Here is a 23,665-nt window from a genome sequence, read left to right as displayed (position 1 = left end):
AGATATTAGCAAAAGGTTGTCCAGTCACAACCTTGACTTTTTCTGTAGAGCATGCTTTCCTGGCAGGTGATCTCAAAATTTTAGCAACTTTTACAATCTGGATAGGCTGAGAATTTCCAAAATCATTAAGTTCTGTTTCCTTTCTGTTGAACAGTTCTTCCCTCAATTTATCTCTTTCCTCTCATATTTTATGTAAGCAGCAAGAAGACACCAGGCCACACTTTCAACACTTTTCTTGGAAATCTCAGCTAAATGTTCTATCACTTACAAGTTCTGATTTCCACATAACTGTAGGACACAATTCTGCTAAGCTTTCTGCATTGTATAACAAGCATCACCTTCCCTCAAGTTTTCCAATAACATGTTTATTTCCTTCCAGCAACACCTTTAACATAATAATTCTACTAACAGACAGTCTGTTCACAATAATTTTGGTATTATCTAAGGGAATTTATTTTTTTCCTCTACCATGGTCCTCACTTCCTTGAGAGCCCTCACCAGTGGGGTTTTTAACATCCATATTTGTACTGACAGTCTGTTCAAGGCAATCTAGGCTATTTCTGTTGTGCTCCTCTAATTCTTCCACCCTCTGCCCACTGTCCAATTCTAAAGTAACTTCTACATTTTTAAGTATTTTTATAGTAGCACCCCCACTTCCATGTACCAAAATCTGCTGCATACCTTTTGATTACAACATATCTTTGTGTATCTGGGCTTTCAGTGGTTGCTGTGATACAAAGCAAGTAAAACACAAAACTCAGTGTTGACTAAGAAATGAGGAAAGCTGTGTCCAATTTCATTCCAAGGTTCGAGTAGTACAGTACCCAATAGGCATACACATCCCGTTAGTAAATAATTGTGGTTATTTAAGAATGAAATAGAAATATTTTTTAATTTATATGTATTATTTTTTTTTTCAAATGGATTCTAAATTTTAGTTCATAAATACTTGCTAATTTGTTTACACCTAACTATTTAGTAAATGGAGCTGGTACTTATTTCTTTTGACTTAAGGGTGCCATGAAAAACTTGAGACACTAAGGGTGCCATAAACTGAGAAGGTCTGAGAACTTCTATGTTAGAGGGACATTGGGTAGAGTTGGTTGATGCCTTAGGCAAGTGGTCGTCAAACTGCGGCTCTGTTGACTAATGAGTTTGCTGACCACTGACCTAGACTCTCGATTCTAATCATTACAGGCTGTTGTTGTTCCTTGTGATTAAGCCCCTATCCCAGTGGTCGGCAAACTCATTAGTCAACAGAGCGGCAAACCGCGGCTCGCGAGCCACAGTTTGCCGACCCACTGCCTTAGGCAATGAGAATTAATTGTATGCTTGAATAGGGGAGTGAATTGAAGCACTATCTTAAGAATATAGTACAGGAAAAAAATAAAGAAGAAAAAGAATATAGTACAGTTGACTCTTGAACAATGAAGGGGTTAGAGGCCCAGACCACCCATGCAGTAAAAAACTTGCATACAATGCCCAGCTGGCATGGCTCAGTAGTTGAGCATCAACCTATAAACCAGGAGGTCACAGTTCCATATAAACCAGGAGGTCACAGTTCCATTCCCGTTCAGGGCACATGCCTGGGTTACAGGCCCAATCCCCATTGTGGGGGGCGTGCAAGAGGAAGCTGATCAATGATTCCCTCTTATCATTGATGTTTCTATCTCTCTCTCCCCTCTTCCTTCCTCTCTGAAATAAATAAAAAAATATTTTTAAAAAAACCTGCATACAACTTAAGTCAGCCCTCCGGACATACAAAATCCCCAAATGCACATAAAAATTACAGTTGACCCTCGAACAACACAGGTTTGAACTTTACAGATCCACTTATGTATGGATTTTGAATAATGTGTGTTTGAACTTATATGTGGATTTAAAATTAATTTTTTAATCCTCACCTGAGAATATGTTTTTATTGATTTTTTTTTTTTAGAGCGAGAGAAAAACATCAATGTGAGAAAGAAACATTGATACATCAATTGGTTGCTTCCATATGCACCCCCACCAGGGATCAAACCACAATCTAGGTATGTGCCCTGACTGGGAATCGAACCTGCAACCTTTTGATGTATGGACAGTACTCTAACCAACTGAGCAACCTGGCAGGGTAAAATTAAATTTTTTTACATCAACAGTAAAGCCATGGTTTTTGTCAGAAAGAATGGGGTTTCAAAATACATGAGAACAATAACTTAATTGAAGTGGTTGGTTACATGACTGCATGCAATTGTCAAAATTGATAGAACTGTACACTTAAAAAGATGAATTTTACTCTATGTAAATTTTATCTCAATAAATTTTAACTGAGTATATGAGAACAGATGTTTATTTTTAATTGAGATATAACTCACATACCTTAAGGTCCCCAGTTTAAAGTGTACATTTCAGTGGTTTTTAGTATATTCACAAAATTGTGAAAACGTCATTACTGACTCCAAAACATTTTCATAACTCCCAAAAGAAACTCCCTTGTTCATTAGCAGTCACTCCACAATTTCTCCTTCTCTTCATCCCTCTGGCAACCATATATCTACTTCCTTTTTTTCATAGTTTTTATTGTGGCAAAATACACATAATGACCATCTTAACTCTTAAGTGTACAGTTCATTGTATTAAGTACATTCATATTGTTAAGCAACCATCACCATCCATCCATCCCAGAACTCTTTTCATCTTGCAAAATGAAACTCTATACCCATTAAGCAATAATTCCCCATGCACCCCACCAGCCCCTGGCAACCACCACTCCACTTTCTGTTTCTTTGATTTTGATACTACTCTAAGTACTTCACAAAAGTTAAACCATACATTGTTTGTCTTTTTGTAACTAGCTTATTTCACTGAGCATAATGTCCTCGAGCTTTATCCAAGTTTTAGCATGTATCAGAATTCTTTCCCTTTTTAAGGTTGAATAGTATTCCAGTGTATGTATATACTACATTTTGCTTTTCCATTCAACCATTAATGGCATTTGTGTTGCTTCCACATATTAGCAATCGTGATTTATAGTCTAGAGTAGCTCCTCTTATCCACAGGGGATACATTTCAAGACACCCACAAAGGATGCCTAAAACCACAGATGGTTAGTGAACCCTATACAGTATACAGTATGTTTTTTTCTATCCTATCTAATAAAAGAGTAATATGCAAATTAACCATCACTCTGCTACACCCACAAGCCACGCACCAGCCAATCAGGAGCAAATATGCAAATAAACCCAACCAAGATGGCTACGGCCACAGAGAGCAGGAGGGAGGCTTGGGTTTCCCTGCAATGGAGGAAGCCAAGCTTTCCGCCTGCCCTTGCTGACCTAGGCCTCCACTCAAGGCTACAAAGTTTCAATAATAGAAGATACATAAATCCAAAAAGAAATGGCGGCAGCATGGAGCTGGAAAGAGCAGGAGGCTAGGGTTGCCCCCGGCGATGGAGGAAGCCAAGCTTTCTGCACACCCCCTGGCTGGCCCAGGCCTCCGCTTAAGGCTACAAAGTTTTCAATTATAGAAGATACATAAATCCCAACAGAAATGGCTGCCGCCATGAGTAAGCAGAAGGCTTGGCTCCACTCCAGGCTACAAAGTTTCAATTGTAGAAGATAAATAAACCCCAGATACCAGGGCCTCCGCTTGGGTCACTGGGGGGCGTGGCTGGCCTGCAAACCACCACAGGCCCCTCACCCAGGCCGCCCCATGCCCCAAGGGAACCCCCACCCTGATCCGGGACACCCTTCAGGGCAAACCAGCTGGCTCCCACCCGTGCACCAGACCTCTATCCTATCTAATAAAAGAGTAATATGCAGATTGACCATCACTCCAACACACAAGATGGCTGCCCCCATGTGGTCAAAGATCCTGCCCCCATGTGGACACAAGATGGCCACCACAAGATGGCCAGCAAGGGAGGGCTGTTGGGAGGGACCAGGCCTGCAAGGGAGGGCAGTTGGGGGCGATCAAGCTTGCAGGGGAGGCATTTAGGGGTGACCAAGCTGGCAGAGGAGGGAAGTTGGGGGCGACTGAGCCTACAGGGAAAGGCAGTTGGAGGGACCCCAGGCTGCAGGGAGAGCAGTTAGGGTGACCAGGCCTGCAGGGGAGGGTAGTTAGGGGTGACCAGGCCTGCAGGGGAGGGCAGTTAGGTGTGACCAGGCCTGCAGGGGAGGGCAGTTAGGGGTGACCAGGCCTGCAGGTGAGGGCAGTTAGGGGTGACCAGGCCTGCAGGGGAGGGCAGTTAGGGGTGACCAGGCCTGCAGGGAGGGCAGTTAGGGGTGACCAGGCCTGCAGGGGAGGGCAGTTAGGGGTGACCAGGCCTGCAGGGGAGGGCAATTAGGGGTGACCAGGCCTGCAGGGGAGGGCAGTTAGGGGTGACCAGGCCTGCAGGGGAGAGCAGTTAGGGGTGACCAGGCCTGCAGGGGAGGGCAGTTAGGGGTGACCAGGCCCTGCAGGGGAGGCAGTTAGGGGTGACCAGGCCTGCAGGGGAGGGCAATTAGGGGTGACAAGGCCTGCAGGGGAGGGCAATTAGGGGTGACCAGGCCTGCAGGGGAGGGCAGTTAGGGAGTGACCAGGCCTGCAGGGGAGGGCAATTAGGGGTGACCAGGCCTGCAGGGGAGGGCAGTTAGGGGTGACCAGGCCTGCAGGGGAGAGCAGTTAGGGGTGACCAGGCCTGCAGGGGAGGGCAGTTAGGGGCAAACAGGCTGGCAGGGGAGCAGTTTAGGCATCAATCAGGCTGGCAGGGGAGTGGTTAGGGGGTGATCAGGCTGGCAGGCAGAAGTGGGTTAGGGGCAATCAGGAAGGCAGGCAGGCGAGCAGTTGGGAGCCAGCAGTCCTGGAATTGTGAGGCCCAGTGGGATTGGGCCTAAACGGGCAGTCGGACATCCCTCAAGGGGTCCCAGATTGGAGAGGGTGCAGGCTGGGCTGAGGGACACCCCCCCCCCCCCGTGCACAGAATTTCGTGCACTAGGCCTCTAGTATCATACATAACTATGATAAAGTTTAATTTATAAATTAGGCACAGAAGAAGATTAACAACAATAATAAAATAGGACAATTATAACAATACATCTATAATGAAAGTTTTGTGGATGTGATCTCTCTCAGATATCTTATTATACTCTACACTAGAGGCCCGGTGCACAAATTTGTGCACCAATGGGGTCCCTCGGCCTGGCCTGTGGATCAGGCTGAAACAGGCTCTTGACATCCCCCAAAGGGTCCCAGATTGCGAGAGGGCGCAGGCCAGGCCGAGGGAACCCACCGGTGCATGATCAGGGCCAGGGAGAACGTGGAGGTTGGCCAGCCAGCGAGGGACTGTGGGAGGGCTCCAGGGCATGTCCGGCCCTTCTAGCTCAGTCCCAATTGGCCAGACCCCAGCAGCAAGCTAACCTACCAGTCGTAGGAATCTGCCCCCTGGTGGTCAGTGCATGTCATAGTGAGCGGTTGAGTGGCCTTAGCATATCATTAGCATATTACACTTTGATTGGTTGAACAGAGGACTGGACACTTAGCATATTAGCTTTTATTATATAGGATATGGTATGAATATGGTGTACAAAGGAATGATTCATGTTCTGAGTGGGTTGGAGCAGGCCAGTGTGAAATTTCATCCCATTACTCAGAACAGTATGCAATTTAAAACTTATGAATTGTTTATTTCTGGAATTTTTCCTTTAATATTTTTGGACCATATTTGAACTGCAGGTAACTAAAAACTGCAGATAAGGAAGGGGGACTACTTTATTTTGTCTACTATGCATTAGTATAGCCATCCTTGCTCTCTTTAGGTTACTATTTATATGGAATATCCTTTTTCATCCTTTTATTTTCTACCTACTCGTGTCTTTGTATCTAAATTTAGTTTCATGTAGACAGCATATATTTGGATCTTGTGTTTTTTTAGACATTTCATCACCTTTACTTATTTATTTTTTGTTTGTTTTTGTTAATCCTCACCCGAGGATATTTTCCCATTGACTTTTAGAGAGAATGGAAGAGAGAAGGAAAGACAGAGAGAAACACATCGATTGGTTGCCTTCTGCATGAGCCCTGACCAGGGCCTGGGGCCGGGGAGGAGCCTGCAACCAAGGTACATGCCCTTAATGGGAGTTGAACCCAGGACCCTTTGTTCCACAGGCTGATGCTCTATCCACTGAGCCAAATCGGCTAGGGCTGGATCATGTTTTTTGTGTGTTTTTTTTAACCCATTCTACCAATCTCTGTCTTTTGATTGGAGAGTTTAATCTATTTACATTTGAAGTAAGTACTGATATGGAGGGACTTCTGTCATTTTGCTATTTGTTTTCTTTATGCTTTATAGATTTTGTAACCCTCATTTCCTACATTATTGTCTTCTTTTATGTTCAGTTAATTTTTCATAGTAAAACATTTAAATCTTCTCATTTTCTTTTGTGCATATTTTATAGCTATTTTCTTTGTGTTTGCCATGGGGATTACACAATCCTATGATCAGGAGCAGCAAACAGCTATCAGAGCACAGATCCCTGATATTTGAAGGACAGAGTCCTTTTTTGCCCACCCTGGCTCCTACAATCTACACTTAGGATGTGTGCACAGCTGCCTGTCAATGGGCTATGGTGGGGGTGGTAGCTACTACTGTACTAAGAGCTGAAATTTTCCAATATACCATCTAAGCCTTCCCTTGGAAGTTGCAAGCTTTCAGTAGACCCAACAGTTCCAAATAGTTGCACCATACAGATTCTGCCAATGTAATTGTTGTCTAGCTGGGGGAGTAAGTTTCTTGGTGCCTTCTACTTCACCATCTTCCCAGAATCCTGTCTAATTTACTTCTTTTTAAAGTAGATTTAAAGTATAATTTTAAGAGAAAACAAGAAATATTTCTCCATCTGTGACTTGAGGGAAGGATATAAACATAGAGGTAGGAACATTAGTAGGTTGCAGGGAGGAACCTCATGTATGATTACTTTAATCTTTTCTGTGTATTCAGAATCTAATTTAATACAAGTAAGGTGCAAGTAAGGAAAATTTCCTCTTAAGGACAGAAGAGGTCTGTAAAAACCTTGGGAAACCATCCAGGGAGTCAAGGGATTTTAGACATACTAATTCTGTAGTATTGCAGGTGTGTACAGTTGTACATGAAGTTGTAATCCTGGGTTGTAGTATTAAATAGGGATCAATCATTAGCAATTGGCAGTTTTTAAAAGTAAAATTTCAGGTTTGACTTATACACATTACATATTTTGACCCTGGGTCTACTGTTGTTAATTTGGGAAGAAAGAAAAAAGAAAAAGAACAATAGCCAGAACTGGGGTATAGCTTCCACTAACAGCTGTGTAGTAGGAGGTCAAAGAGAACTTTGTTGCCCATGGATACTATAACTGCTCTGAGCAGCATTTGCATGAAGAGGAACATTTTAAATTTGGACATTTTAGATTTAATATTTGATTGACTTGTAATAGATAGGGTACAGTATTTGATCCTTTGGCTTTCAACTTGGACCTGAATTGTTTACCTGTACTCATCTGACAATCAAATAACTTATCATATTTGGCTCTGTCCTAGCTCTGAAATTTAGTCCTCTGTCACTTTTCTAATATCAACTCCCCATTCCCCGTGATTCTAAAAGCCCTGAAATTTTGGAGAACAGAACTTTTTAGGACATAACCCAGGGGTGGGCAAACTTTTTGACTCGAGGGCCACAATGGGTTCTTAAACTGGACCAGAGGGCCGGAACAAAAGCATGGATGGAGTGTTTGTGTGAACTAATATAAATTCAAAGTAAAGGAGCGGAGGGGAGAGCAAGAGAACCCTCTGCTCTTTCGGCTCCGCGGGCCAGATAGAACAGCTGAACAGGCCGGATCCGGCCCGTGGGCCGTAGTTTGCCCACGGCTGACATAACCATTTTACCATTTCAATCAATGTAACTATTCAGGATTCTGACTGTCATTTTGACATATAATTTACAAGGTGATGGATTCCCATCCTAGTTCCTGTAAGTGTAGATATTCAAACCTATGCTGAATATTCTAAATTGTTGGCTTCTGTTAGATGAGAGCATCTCATGGGTCACAAAGTTGTTCAACAAATTCTCAACATTGACATGCTTCTTCTTTCAGGTTGACAATAAATGCCCTTGCCCAGAAACTCAATGTTTATTGGAAGGAAAAGACTTCCCAAGAGAACTTTGAAACCTCAGCCATAGCCAGGATAATACCGTGAGTAATAAATATCTATATATATAAAAGGCTAATATGCAAAGTGTTCCCTTGGGAGTTCAACCGGGACACCGGGAGTTAGATCGCTTGCTATGACATGCGCTGACCACCAGGGATAGCGCGGAATGAAGGAAGGCCCTGGCTGGCAGCCAGCAGCTAGGGAAAGGAGGCCCTGCCCGGCAGCCAGAAGGAAGGCCCTGGCCGGCAGCCAGGAGGCCCCGATCAACCCTGATTGCTGGCCAGGCCTAGGGAACCTACCTGTACACGAATTTTGTGCACTGGGCCTCTAGTAGAATATAAAAGTATTGGGGGAACAAACAGAAGGAACAAGAAGAACATGGTGCTTTTCACATAAGGAAGTTTAATGCACTAAAACTGGGAAGTCACCAGTACTAATTTTATCATTATCTAGAGCTCTTCATTCTGGTTTAACACTTGTGTGGTTTGGATCATAAATATAAAGAGTTTAGTATGTTCAGTTTACCCTATAGGCAGTATAATATAGTGGAAGATAATGGACATTTAAATCAGATATTCCAGGGTTGAAAATCTGGATCTGCTTCTTAATAGTTGGATGAGCTTGGGTAAGTAAGTCACTTTACCTCTCTGAATATAATAAATTAGATGATATAACATTTTTTAGCACAGTGCCTGGCATATAGTAGATATTCAGAAACAAGCTTTTTATTCCTGGTGAACATTGTTGGAATTGTACCAAGGAATTTGACAATGGAAGTAGAGAACCCAGCATATCAGAGAAAAAAAGAACTATGGATGAGGATGAAATACCTCAGTATTCCAGGAAAGGAGCATAATACAGAGAATAGAATGTGTAACAACATATATACAGTCAGTCACACCACCATCAAGACAAATATTAGAGTATTAACAGTTCATTTTGAGGTAGGCAGCCCCCTGCGTTTTTTTTTTAATGGAAATCACTAGGAAAATATATGATATAAAATTTTGTTTCAAATGCAACCTGATTGCTATATAAATATCACTATCTTATTCTAAATATCTTGCTCATGCCCAACCTCCATGGTTTTCAAAGACATAAAAATTAAAATGAGATGCCATTTTTGGTCTTTCAAATAAGCAATGATTAATGCAATGAAAAAGTTGTTCATATATTGCTGGAGTATATATACTGTATATAAACTATATATATATATATATATATATATATACATATATATATATATATATATACACACACACACACACACACACACACACACTATATATATATATATAAAAGGCTAAGTGACCAACTGTACATCTGCCCATACATCCGACCATCTGACTGGCCGGTACATATCCGGTACATATGACATGCACTGGCAATTTAAAAATAAACATTGACTTGTGCACGCGTGAAACATATAAAACTCTCACTGGCGCCAATTGCACATGTGTGTTTCGATCTGTCATTGTCAATCGTGAATTTGGTTGACACTTCTATTATAGAGAAAGGGTGAATAGCAATATTAAAGTATTTCTTCTAATTAATTTCCTTTCAATGTGCACAAATCCATGCACCAAGCCACTATTATATATATTAAAGAATCTTTCTGGAAGCAGAATTGTAATAATGATGATCATTTATTGAGTATTTACTTATATTCCAGGTACTGGTCTAAATTTTTTACTTATATTTACATGTATTCATCATAACAATCCTATGAGATAGACAGATAATATTATTTCTTCTTTACAAATGTAGACACTGGTAACTGAGAGCTTAAGTAACTTGCTCAAGATTAGACAGGTACAAAATGGTAGATCAAAGGTTCAAATATAGGCAATTGGGTTCCAAAGCACAAGATCTTAACCATGACACTTCTGGAAGGATGCAATCCATGAGGATTATATGGTACTAGTGGCCTGGTGCACGAAATTTGTGCACATTAAAAGGGGATTAATTAGAGGAAATAATTTAATATTGCTATTTGCCCTTTCTCTATAATAGAAGTGTCAGAGATGAAAGAAAATTAGTAAAATGTATATGAAAACCTTCCTCCTGTCAGAGTCTGGGGCACACCATGGGACCCAGAGTCAAGTCCCCGCCCACCCACATGCACCTCAAAATCGCATGAGACCCAGACCTGGCCACGCCCCCCGCCATTGGGCTAGATCCTGACCCGGCCAGTCCCACCCTTGTCAAGCCCTGCCGGGCAGGGGGTGTAGCCTCAGGTCCCCTGGCCCAGTGCCAGGATGGGGGGTGTAGCCTGAGGTCCCCCAGCCCAGACCAGGGCAGGGGCGTGCCTTGAGGTCCCCTGTCAAGCCCCGCTGGGTGGGGGCATGGCCTGAGGTCCCCCATCAAGCCCTGCCAGGCAGGGGGGCGCAGCCTCAGGTCCCCTGGCCCAGCACCGGGAGGGGGGCGCATCCTCAGGCCCCCTATCAAGCCCCACCAGCAGGGGGGCGCATCCTCAGGTCCCCCATCAAGCCCCACTGGGCGGGGGGTGTGGCCTGAGTTCCCCCGACCCAGTACTGGGGGTGCACCTGGAGGTACCCTGTCAAGCCCCACCTGGTGGGGGTTGCGGCCTGAGGTCCCCTGGCCTGGCACTGGGGCGGGGGGAGCAGCCTGAGGTCCTCTAGCCCAGCAACAGGACGGAAAGCGCACCTTGAGTTCCCCCATCAAGTCCCACCAGTCGGGGGGCATGGCCTGAGGTCCCCCAGCCTGACGCCAGGGTGGGGGGCGTGGCCTGAGGTCCCCTGTCAAGCCCTGCTGGGTGGGGGGCATGGCCTGAGGTTCCCTGTCAAGTCCTGTGGGGTGGGGGATGCGACCTGAGGTCCCCTGTCAACCCCTACAGGGGCAGGGGAGGGCATAGCCTCAGGTCCCTGCTGATTGCCCGTTAAGGCTCCTTATGGGAACTTGGCCTCAGCTGTGGGTGCAGCCATCTTTGTGACAGAGTGATTGTCAATTAACATATTCCCTGTTTGTTAGATAGGATAGCCCCTTCAATTACCTATTTATTACAAGCACAAGCTGAAAAGCCTTTCCTACCATGTTCTGCATGTAACCTGATGCAAGGAGTTACTGTCTTTAATGTTTGTCCATAAGAGAGTAATATTGACGTGCATCTGCGAGAGACTTTTCTGTGCATGTGCATGACTTGTATGCATGCATATAAGCATAACCAACGGACACAAGACACTCGGCGGGGGGGGGATAAGGGCATGTGTCGGGGAAGAGGGGAGACCGGGGAGAGGTCAATTGGGGAAAAAGGAGACATATGTACTACTATTTGTAATACGTTAAACAATAAACACACACACACACACACACACACACACAAACAAACAAACAAACAAAAAACACCAAAACTAATATGACCTTTCCTCTCCCCTATCACTACTGCTGAAACTGCTTTTTGCTACTCTGGCTCTAAATAAAACAGTGGCTGAATGGAAAAATATAGACACCAGAGGTCAGGCCTGAGCTCAGAGTTTAGAAGTTGTAACGCTGAAGCAGCCTGGAGCTAGGAGATAGGAAGCTATATAGCCAAAAATCTGTATGAATTCTCTTTTTAAAAACAGAGCTTTAAACAAGAAGAGTACATTGTATTTGAGTGGTAGAATTATGAGTGTCTTTTATTTTCTTTTTATATCTTTCTGTATTTCCATTTTTTTATATAATGAGCTAATTATTATAACTAGAAATAAAGCACTATCTACAAAGATAAGGAAAATATTGAACTAAGATGTAAAAAAACACATCACTCTATTGAAATATCTAGTATAAGAGCAATATAAGTGTAACACAAAACCCACCCTAGGTTAAATTACATGTTTTTCAAATTGGTCCTACGTGCCTCTCTACCCTTTTTCTGTGTCTTTTCTCCAGCCTTCCTGGTTCCCACTCCTTTCATACCTTAGGTGCTATTTCTATTATACATGGACCACCTCCTTCCACAGAGAAACAGTGAAGGTGACTGGATATGCTTCCTCTGGTGGGAGGGTGGTGGAGAGAGGGTATGTGTATTAAGAGTAGAACTCTGGAAGAATTTACCTTAATAATTTAACTTAATTGTCAGACTGGAGCCACCATTTCTAGTTATAAAATTTAATCAGATCGAAAAAATGGCGGCGGAATAGACAGACGTGTCCCGAGCCTTGTCCCAGAGAAGATAGAAAGAACAGCTGAGGGTCACACGGGGAGTGTTTGTTGGTGAGGTGAGGGACAGCTATACTCTAGGAGACAGTGGGGGACTCCTGGACAGGGCTCCCCTGACCGGGCAAGCCCCACTACTACTGGGTTCCCTCCCGGAGCGACCAGCTCGGACGCGGAGACCATGCCATCGTGAAGGGGAAAGTAGATGTTATCAGACACCTGAAAATCTACAACTACCGAACAGCTGCGAACCCCAGAACACCGGTCCCCAATTGGTGCAAACATGCAGATTCAGAGGAGCTCTACACTCCACCACGGAAAGGTCAGATTTCACCTGGGATAAGGTGAGGTCTCTGGTCCCAGCAGGAGAGAGAAACATGCGCACTGCGGGAGCTGGAGGACCAGGGGAAGTCTGCACCTGGAAAAATCTGTGGCTGTTGGGGCTCACATGATCCATGAATGTGGAAGGGGGTGCTCAGAGCTATTAACAGAAGGGAACTCTAAAAAACAACCCATTTTGATCTGATGCAAAAGGACAGCCTAAAAATTTTAAAAGTGTGCCGGCTGCTTAGACCCAAGGGGGAAGAAAAAAGACTGCACAGACTTGCGTGCAGCCCCGAGTTCACACACTTACACTGGCTCTTTTTTTTCTTTCTTTTTCCTTTTTCCTCTTTAAATCCTTGCTTTGAATACTGAGACTACAGGGGAAAGTTTTTTTTCTGGAACCTGGGGATCAGAGCGGGGAATAACCATCAGAGAACCAGCTCTGCGGCAACCCACTCCCACAAACCGGTATTGAGTGCCACAGGAAAAGCAGGATCTAAGCCAGGGGTGGGCAAACTTTTTGACTCGAGGGCCACAATGGGTTCTTAAACTGGACCGGAGGGCCGGAACAAAAGCATGGATGGAGTGTTTGTGTGAACTAATATAAATTCAAAGTAAAGGAGCGGAGGGGAGAGCAAGAGAACCGGATAGAACAGCTGGATCTGGCCCGCGGGCTGTAGTTTGCCCACGGCTGATCTAAGCACTGGCTAGAGAGGACCTACAGACACGGTGGTCAATCCAGAAACACTGCCACCCAGGGGTTGAATCACAAATTGAATCTTGTGTAAACACAAATAAAGGAATACAAGAAATTAAGACACGCTGCCTGCTTAAAAATCAGGACTGGCTTACAACACTGAGGAGCAGTGGAAAACAGGGAACAGCAATATTGTCCTGACTAGGAAACAGGCGTACCAAACAGAACAGCAGAGTAAGTGAATGATCTTTACTACTGCACATTTTTATTTTTATTTTTTTTTTCATCTTTTACTTAAACTAATTTTTTTCTTTTTTCCTCACTTGATTTTACCTTTTTAATTATTACATTTTTATTTTCAATCAGTATTATTACTACTACTATTTTACCTTTTTTTTAAAAAAAGTGTCATTTTATTTTCTCTTTATTTTACTTTGGGATTAGTGTTCTACATTCTATTTTCATCTTTCCTTTAGCATCATTTTACTCTATCTCAACTTTACCTTTATGCCATCACTCCCTAACTTTTCCCCTTTTATTGTCCTGTTTCTCTTACCATTTTCCTGCTTTAGATTTTCCCTATTCTTTCTTTTTACACCCTGTTAAAATTTTACCCAGTTATATATCTAATTTCCAATCCCCTGCTCCAAGTCCATACACACCTCTCTCTTCTCTGTCTTCACTATCCAAAAAATTGTTTTTCTCTCTGTCCTTTTGTTGTTGTTTACTTGATTGTTGATTATATCGATTTTTTATGCTTGTATGTGAGATTGTTTTGCTTATTCTTTTTTTGTTTCTTTTGTTTTTGGTTTTTGCTTCTGTTTTCCCTTGCCTTGCTTGATATTAGTTGTTGTTTGTAGTTTGTATTCATCTCCAGGTACTTGTTGCTGGCATTTACTGGGATTAGTGGCTATTCTATTGGAGTTTTCTCCCCATATATATAGTTTGTTCCCCTCATCCTTCTTATTGTCTTTCTTTTCACTCTTATTTTTTTTCCTTTTCCAAATTTCATTTTTGCACTCCTTTCTTTTTTTATTCCCCTCTTCTTTCTCTCCTATCCTCTAATTTGCCTTTCTCTGGTGGTCACCTTTATTTGGGGTTATTAATATCGTGAATATATTTCTGTTCAGTGCCTTGTGCGTTTTACCTGGTTCTGTTGTATTTTGTGGCTTTAAATAAATGCAGGGGAGAGAGAGAACTACATAACCAGACACATGGAGAAGAGAGACCATGGGGAGACAAAGAAACAGCCCGCATATGAAAAAAAAGCAGGCATCACCAGAAAGGAAGTAAATGAAATGGAAGCAAGCAACCTGTCAGAGAAAGAATTCAGAGAAATGGTCATAAGGTGGCTAAAAAGAATGGAAGACAAATTCGACAATATGTGTAAGAACCAAGAGGAAATGAAGAACCAAGAAGAAATGAAAAATAACATCGCTGCTGTAAAGAACTCATTAGAAAGCATCAAGAGTAGACTAGAAGAAGCAGAGGACCACATCAATGAGCTAGAAGACAATGTTGGAAAAAATACCCAAGTAGAGCAGCTTCTAGGAAAAAAAAAAAGCAGAAGGAGAGCCTAAGGGAACTTTAGGACAACACAAAACAAAACAACATCCGCATAATAGGGGTTCCAGAAGGAGAGGAAACTGAACAAGGAATAGAAAACCTGTTTGAATAAATAATGACAGAAAACTTCCCTGATATAGGGAAGAAAAAATCCACACAAATCCAAGAAGCTCACAGAGTCCCAAGCAAAATGAACCCCAAAAGACTGATGCCAAGGCACATTATAATTAAATTGGGAAACAACAACGACAAAGTAAGAATCTTAAAAGCGACCAGAGAGAGACAGAAAGTTACCTACAAAGGACCCCCAACAGGCTACTGACTGATTTCTCAACAGAAACTCATCAGGCCAGAAGGGAATGGAATGAAATATACAAAGTCATGCAAAGGAAGGGTCTGAATCCAAGAATACTGTACCCAGCAAGGCTATCAATCAAAATTGAAGATGAAATCAGGAGCTTCACAGACAAAAAAGGACTAAGGGAATTTATTACCACCAAACCAGCAATGCAAGAAATGCTAAAGGGTCAGCTGTAAAAAAAAAAGAAAAAAGAAAAAAAAGAAATAGCAAGTGAAGAAGGAACACAGGGGTAAATAACAAAAATGGCGACAAATGAGTACCTATAAATAATAACTTTAAATGTAAATGGATTAAATGCCCCAATCAAAAGACATAGGGTAACGGATTGGGTAAGAAAATACAACCCATATATCTGCTGTCTATAAGAAACCCACCTCAGGAAAAAAGACGCACCCAGACTGTGGGTGAAGGGATGGAAAAAGGTTTTTCAGGCAAATGGAACTGAAAAAAAAAAAGCTGGGGTAGCAATACTTTTATCTGTCAAATTAGATCTCAAAGTGAAGGACATAACAAGAGATAAGGAAGGCCACTTCATAATACTAAAGGGAGCAATCCAACAAGAAGAAATAACTCTAGTAAACATATATGCACCAAATACAGGAGCACCCAAATACATAAAAAAAAACTCCTGGAGAATATCAAGGGAGAGATTGACAGCAATACAATCAAAGTAAGAGTCTTTAATACCCCACTATCACCATTGAACAAATCCTCTAAACAAAAAATCAGCAAAGAAACTTCAATCCTAAATGATTCACTAGACCAGATGGAATTAATTGACATCTTCAGAACATTTCACCCCAAAGCCACAGAATATACATTCTTCTCAAGTGCACATGGGTCATTTTCAAAGATATACCATATGTTGGGTCATAGGCAAAGTCTCTTCAAATTCAAGAAGATAGAAATCATATGAAGCATCTTCTCAGATCACAGTGGCATAAAACTGGAAATCAACTACAATAAAAACAATCCAAAAAAATCAAACACATGAAGACTAAACGGCATGCTATTAAACAATGACTGGGTTACCAGAGAGATCTAAGAAGAAATAAAAAACACCATGGCAACAAACGACAATGAAAACACAACAATCCAAAATCTATGGGACACAGCGAAAGCAGTCTCGAGAGGGAAGTTCATAGCTCTACAAGCCTACTGCAAAAAAAAAACAAGAAACAATGGTAATAAATTACCTAACCCTACAACTCAAAGAGTTAGAAAGAGAGCAACAAGAAAAGCCCAGTGTAAGCAGAAGGAAGGAAATAATAAAGATCAGAGTGGAGATAAACAACATTGAGAACAAAAAACAATACAAAAGATCAACAAAACCAAGAGCTGGTTCCTTGAAAGGATAAACAAGATTGATAAACCTCTAGCCAGGCTCACCAAGAAGCAAAGAGAGAGGACCCAAATAAACAAAATCAGAAATGAAAGAGGTGAAATAACAACAGAACCCACCAAAATACAAAGGATTGTTAAAAAAAAATACTATGGCCGAAACCGGTTTGGCTCAGTGGATAGAGCGTCGGCCTGCGGACTGAAGGGTCCCAGGTTCGATTCCGGTCGGGGGCATGTACCGTGGTTGCGGGCACATCCCCAGTGGGAGGTGTGCAGGAGGCAGCTGATCGATGTTTCTCTCTCATCGATGTTTCTGGCTCTCTATCCCTCTCCCTTCCTCTCTGTGAAATATCAATAAAATATATTAAAAAAAAATACTATGAACAGCTCTATTCCAACAAACTGGACAACCTGGAGGAAATGGACATATTCCTAGAAAAATATAACCTTCCAAAAATCAATAAGGAAGAATCTAAACATCTCAATAGGCCAATAACTATGGAAGAAATTGAAGCAGTCATCAAAAAGCTTCCAGCAAACAAAAGCCCGGGGCCAGACGGCTTCACAGTGGAGGTTTACCAAACATTCAAGGAAGAACACAAACCTATCCTCCTCATACTATTCCAAACAATTTAAGAGGTAGGAACACTTCCAAGCTCCTTCTATGAAGCCAGCATCACCCTAATACCAAAAACTGATAAAGACAATACAATGAAAGAGAATTACAGGCTAATATCCCTCATGAACATAGATGCCAAAATCCTCAACAAAATTCTAGCAAATCCAGCAGTACATCATAAAGATCATACACCATGACCAAGTAGGATTTATCCCAGGAATGCAAGGATGGTACATTTTCCGCAAAATCAATAAACGTGATACATCACAAAAACAAATTGAGAAATAAAAATCACATAGTCATATCAATTGATGCAGAAAAAGCATTTGACAAAACCCAACACCCTTTCTTGATAAAAACTCTCAACAAGGTGGGAATAGAAGGATCATACCTCATCATAATAAAAGCTATATATGAAAACCCACAGCTCACATCATACTCAATGGGCAAAAACTAAAACCATTTCCCCTAAGAACAGGAACAAGACAGGGATGCCCACTCTCACCACTCCTGTTTGACATAGTACTAGAAGTATTAGCCATTGCAATTAGACAAGAAGAAGAAATAAAAGGCATCCAAATTGGAAAAGAAGAAGTAAAGCTGTCCTTATTTGCAGATGACATGATATTGTACATAAAAAACCCGAAAGATTCCATCAAAAAACTAACAGACTTAATAAATGAATTCGGCAATGTAGCAGGATACAAAAGTAACGCCAAGAAATATATGGCATTTTTATACACCAATAGTGAACTTATAGAAAGAGAGATTAAAAAAGCAATCCCATTTACCATCGCACCAAAAAATTAAGATACCTAGGAATAAACTTAACTAAGGAGGTAAAAGACCTATACGTGGAAAACTACAGGACACTTAAAAAGAGATAGAGGAAGACGTAAACAGATGGAAGAACATACCATGTTCATGGATCGGGAGAATCAACATCATTAAAATGTCCATACTACCCAACGCAATCTATAGATTCAATGCACTCCCCATTAAAATACCAATGGCATATTTCACAGACCTTGAAAGAACTCTCCAAAAATTCATCTGGAATAAAAAAAGTCCCCGAATAGCCACAGCAATCCTGAGAAAGAAGAACAAAGTAGGTGGGATCTCAATACCAGATTTCAAAGTCACTGTTCTCAAAATTGCCTGGTACTGGCACAAGAACAGACATATAGATCAATGGAATAGAATAGACAACCCAGAAATCGACCCAAATCACTATGCTCAACTAATATTTGACAAAGGAGGCATGAACATACAATGGAGTCAAGACAGTTTCTTCAATAAATGATGTTGGTAAAATTGGACAGATACATGCAAAAAAATGAAACTAGACCACCAACTTACACCATACACAAAAATAAACTCAAAATGGATACAGGACTTAAACATAAGATGGGAAACCATATAAATACTACAGGAATCCACAGGCAGAGGAATCTCAGACATATGCCGAAGGAATTTATTCACTGATACTGCTCCTAGGGCAATGGAAGCTAAAGAGAAAATAAACAAATGGGACTACATCAAAATAAAAAGCTTTTGCACAGCAAAAGAAACCATCAACAAAACAACAAGAAAGCCCACTGTATGGGATAACATATTTGCAAATGTTATCACTGATAAAGGTTTAATCTCCAACATCTACAGGGAACTTATAGAACTGAATAAAAGGAAGATAAATGATCCAATAAAAAAATGGGCAATGGACCTAAATAGAATCTTTTCGAAAGAAGACAGAAGGAAGGTCAGGAGACACATGAAAACATGCTCAAAGTCACTAATTATCCGAGAGATGCAAATCAAAACGACAATGTGGTACCATCTCACACCTGTCAGAATGGCTATCATCAACAAATCAACAAACGACAAGTGCTGGTGAGGATGTGGAGAAAAAGGAACCCTCGTGCACTGCTGGTAGGAATGCAGACTGGTGCAGCCACTGTGGAGAACAGTATGGAGTTTCCTCAAAAAACTAAAAATGGAGCTCCCATTTGACCCAGTAATCCCACTTCTAGGAATATATCCCAAGAAACTAGAAACACCAATCAGAAAGGATATATGCACCCCTATGTTCATAGCAGCACAATTCACCATAGCTAAGATTTGGAAACAGCCTAAATGCCCATCAGCAGGTGAGTGGATTAGAAAACTATGGTACATCTACACATTGGAATACTATGCTGCTATAGAAAAGAAGGAATTCTTACCATTTGCAGCAACATGGATGGACCTGGAGAGCATTATGTTAAGTGAAATCAGCCAGGCAATGAAAGAAAAATACCACATGATCTCACTCATTTATGGAAAATAAAGAACATTATAACCTGATGAATAAAAAGATAGATACAGAGGCAGTAAAGCACCGAACAGACTGTCAAATTACAGCGGGAAGGCTGGGGAGTGTTGGGGAGGGAGGGAAATAGATCAACCAAAGGACTTGTATGCATGCATATAAGCACACCAATGGACACAAGACACTGGGGGGTGGGGGGTGGGATGAGGGCATGTGACAGGGGATAGGGGAGGCTGGGGGAAGGTCAATGGGGAAAAAAGGAGATATATGTACTAATATATGTAATACTTTAAACAATAAAAATATTTTTTAAAAAGAAATTTAATCAAATTTATATTACTTTTTAAGATTAACTTTGGGAATATCAACCTAATAAAATTTTGATTAAAGTATAAACAAAGACCAATTTTGAAAGGAAAAAAATAGGCGTAGGGAGTTTATAGGGAAATGGAGAGGTTTTGATGATGATTCTTCAGTGACTTCCACAAATGCATTTTTTTAAAATAAGAGAACATCCTATATAATAAAAGGCTAATATGCAAATAGACCAAACAGCAGAACAACTGAACAATGGGTCGCTATGATGTGTGCTGACCACCACGTAGTGTGCGTGGAACATGGCCGGCATCGGCTGCAGCCGGATGGTGGAGCAGGTGAGTGGGGGTGCCAGACCAAGGCGGGGCGCCGGTCGCTGTCATTGGGGCAAGCCTCTGGTGGTTATTGAAAGTTCTTTGCTCCGTCACGCTGCGGTCCCACCCAGCACTCTCACCTGCTGCCAGTGCTGGCCCCACTCGCACTCGCTGCTAGCACCGGAGTCACCACTTGCACTCACTACCAGTGCCCAGTGCCAGCCCTGATCGCTCAGTGCCATCAGCAGGTGCAAATGGTAGCTGCTGGCCCTAATTGCCCCGGAGGGCTTCTCCATCTCCCCCTGCTCCTGAGGGGCAATCAGGGCCGGCAGCCGCCTCTTGCACCCACTGCCAGCGACCACCCCACTCACACCCACTGCTGGCACTGGCCCCACTCACACCTGCAGCCGGCGCTGGAGCCACCGCTTGCTCGCACCTTCTGCCAGCGCCCAGCACCTGTCCTGGTCATTAGCGGGTGCAAATGGTGGCTGCCGGCCCTGATAGCCCCTGAGGGCTTCTCCACTTCCCCCTGCTCCTGAGGCGCAATCGGGGCAGCAGCTGCCGCTTGCACCCGCTGACAGTGCCAGCCCCAATCACTCTATGCCATCAGTGGGTGCGAGTGGGGCGGGTGCTGTGGGAGCAGGGCTTCTGGCAGACAGGGGACCAGGGGCCATGGCAGGAGGGGCCAGGCAGAGGCTCGGAGGATGGGCTGGGACCCACCCCTGTGCCCACCGCAGCCTTGCAGCCCACAGTTCCGTTCAAAGTGCACAAATTTGTGCATTGGGCCCCTAGTTTATTAATAAAATCATAGAGGTAGAAAAAGTAATTCCTAGAAGAAATGGGCTTAGGAAATATGTTACAGAGATAAAGGAAGGGCCCATGGAGCTTGGGAGTGAGGAAGCTGATGGCAATGCTCTTAGGGGACAGGGGAAGGTGAAGAGGGAGGGGGAAGGGAAAGGAAAAGGGAAAGGCATGGGCATGCTCCCAGGAAGAAGGGCCCACTGGGTCCTCTGTCCTAAGGATTTTAATGGTGGACATTTTAGGGGGTGGACATTTTAGGGGAAGATCTTAATGGAATATTCAGCAGCTTTTCAGGTATGCCCTTTCAGGGTCTAGGTCTCCACTGATTGATTGCCAGAACAGGGGGTCATTATTCAATGCAGTTCATCCTGAGGTCAGCTTTGGTATTACTGGTCTGGTTTTGCTGCTTTTCTGGGCCTGGAGCTGAAATACAACTAAGGCTTAGATGTTATCTCTAGGGAGGAAAGGTCAGGGAGTCCAGACCTCATGACCAGCAACCAGCATATGCTAGGGAAAGAAAGGCTACCCTGGGGGCAAGATCTGACCCTAAAATTGTCTTTTGCTAGGCATCTGGGGCTTTCTGCCCTGGTGACCTTCTCTACCTGGACCATCATTCTTACTCTGCTCATGTCTGCCTAACTGCCTATCACATCCCCCACCTCAAGGATCTTGGCTCTGAATTCTTTCAGAGAAAAGTGGTGCAGGATCTCTTGTTGAGGGTATTACAGATGTCCTCATTTCCCACTCACTTTTGCCCCCCTCCACCTGGCTCCCTCCCCACCCCAGGCCTTCACCACACTATTGTCTGTGTCCAGGGACTATGCATATATGCATATAAATTCGTTGGTTGATCTCTTACCTCCTCCCTTCTCCCATTTTAAACTTGTCACTGAATTGCATAAACCAAATAAAATTATTCTTTGGGTTTTATTTCTTGGTAATATTGTAATATATAAAATTTTTTCCTATTCATTAATTTTAGAATTAAAACTAACCTCTTGCTTGCTTAGAGCAAGAGATTCCAGGATAAATAATTTTGACCTACATAAATAATGGTACCTCACCATGTTAATATTTGTTACTATTTTTCATATCCATATCTGGCATAGTTCTATCATTATTTTTTCTGTGACTTTCTTTTTTTTTAAATAAGTCTTTATTGTTCAGATTATTACAGTTCCTGTTTTTTCTCCCCATAGCTCCCCTCCACCTGGTTCCCACCCCACCCCATGCCCTTACCCCCCCCCATTGTCCTCATCCATAGGTGTTCGATTTTTGTCCAGTCTCTTCCTGCACCCCCCACACCCCCTTCCCCCCGAGAATTGTCAGTCCACTCCCTTTCTGTGCCCCTGATTCTATTATATTCACCAGTTTATTCTGTTCATCATATTTTTCATTCACTTGATTTTTAGATTCACTTGTGGATAGATATGCATTTGTTGTCACCTTGTTGTTCATAATTTTTATCTTTATTTTTTCTTCTTCCTCCTCTTCTTAAAAAATACCCTTCAGCATGTCATATAATACTGGTTTGGCGGTGATGAATTCCTTTAGCTTTTTCTTATCTGTGAAGCTCTTTATCTGACCTTCATGATAGCTTTGCTGGGTAGAGTAATCTTGGTTGTAGGTTCTTGCTATTCATCACTTTAAATATTTCTTGCCACTCCCCTCTGGCCTGCATAATTTCTGTTGAGAAATCAGCTGACAGTTGTATGGGTACTCCCTTGTAAGTAACTAACTGTTTTTCTCTTGCTGCTTTTAAGATTCTCTCTTTGTCTTTTGCTCTTGGCATTTTAATTATGATGTGTCTTGGTGTGGTCCTCTTTGGATTCCTCTTGTTTGGGGTTCTCTGCGCTTCCTGGACTTGTAAGTCTATTTCTTTCACCAGGTAGGGGAAGTTTTCTGTCATTATTTCTTCAAATAGGTTTTCAGTACTTTGTTCTCTCTCTTCTTCTGGCACCCCCATAATTTGGATGTTGGTACACTTGAAGTTGTCCCAGAGGCTCCTTACACTATCTTCATATTTTTGGATTCTTTTTGCTTTTTACTTTTCCGGTTGGGTGTTTTTTGCTTCTTCGTATTTCAAATCTTTGACTTCATTCTTGGGATTCTCTAGTTTGCTGTTGGATCTCTGTATATTTTTCTTTATTTCAGTCAGTGTATGCTTAATTTCTAATTGGTCCTTTTTCATATCCTTGAGGGTCTCACTAAATTTCTTGGAGGTTTCTAGAAGATTTTTGAGTAACCTTATAACCGTGGTTTTGAACTCTATATCCAGTAGTTTGCTTTCCTCCATTTCTTTCATTTGTGACATGTATCTTTGTCTCCACATTTTGGCTGCTTCCCTGCATTGATTAGTGGCTTTGTGTGCTAGGTGTCCTATAGGGCCCAGTGGCTCAGCTTCCCCAGTCACCTGAGGTGGACACTCTTGGTGCACCCCTTTGTAGGCTGTGTGTACAGTCTTGTTGTAGTGAAGCCTTGATTGCTGTTGGTATCACTGGGGGGAATTGACCTCCAGACCAATTGGCTGTGAATACCAGTTGTGTCTACAATGGGAGAACTGCTATGCTGGAAACACCCTTATGGGGCAGGACTTGCTTCAGTGGGGCTTTGGTGCTCACTGAGTCTGCCCCCCGAGTATGTCTCTTATGGATCTGAAGAGTTGTAATTTGGTGTGGTCTCACTTTGACAACTGGGTGCACTGGCTCTAGGATCT

General features: G+C 42.5%; 1 protein-coding gene across 1 annotated transcript in view; it reads left to right on the top strand.

The window, feature by feature from the left end:
• MORC4 (MORC family CW-type zinc finger 4) overlaps positions 1–23,665 on the top strand; it is a gene marked incomplete at its 3' end in the record, with an annotated part of 77,856 nt that overhangs the window by 39,997 nt on the left and 14,194 nt on the right. Inside the window, exon 10 of the mRNA XM_080652348.1 lies at positions 8,088–8,186. Within this exon, the coding sequence (XP_080508474.1) occupies positions 8,088–8,186 (99 nt within the window). The remainder of the gene's footprint in view (positions 1–8,087; positions 8,187–23,665) is intronic.

This window comes from Plecotus auritus, assembly GCF_963455305.1.
Source record: "Plecotus auritus genome assembly, chromosome: X".
Taxonomy (NCBI): domain Eukaryota; kingdom Metazoa; phylum Chordata; class Mammalia; order Chiroptera; family Vespertilionidae; genus Plecotus; species Plecotus auritus.
This window is presented reverse-complemented; position numbering and strand designations above follow the sequence as displayed.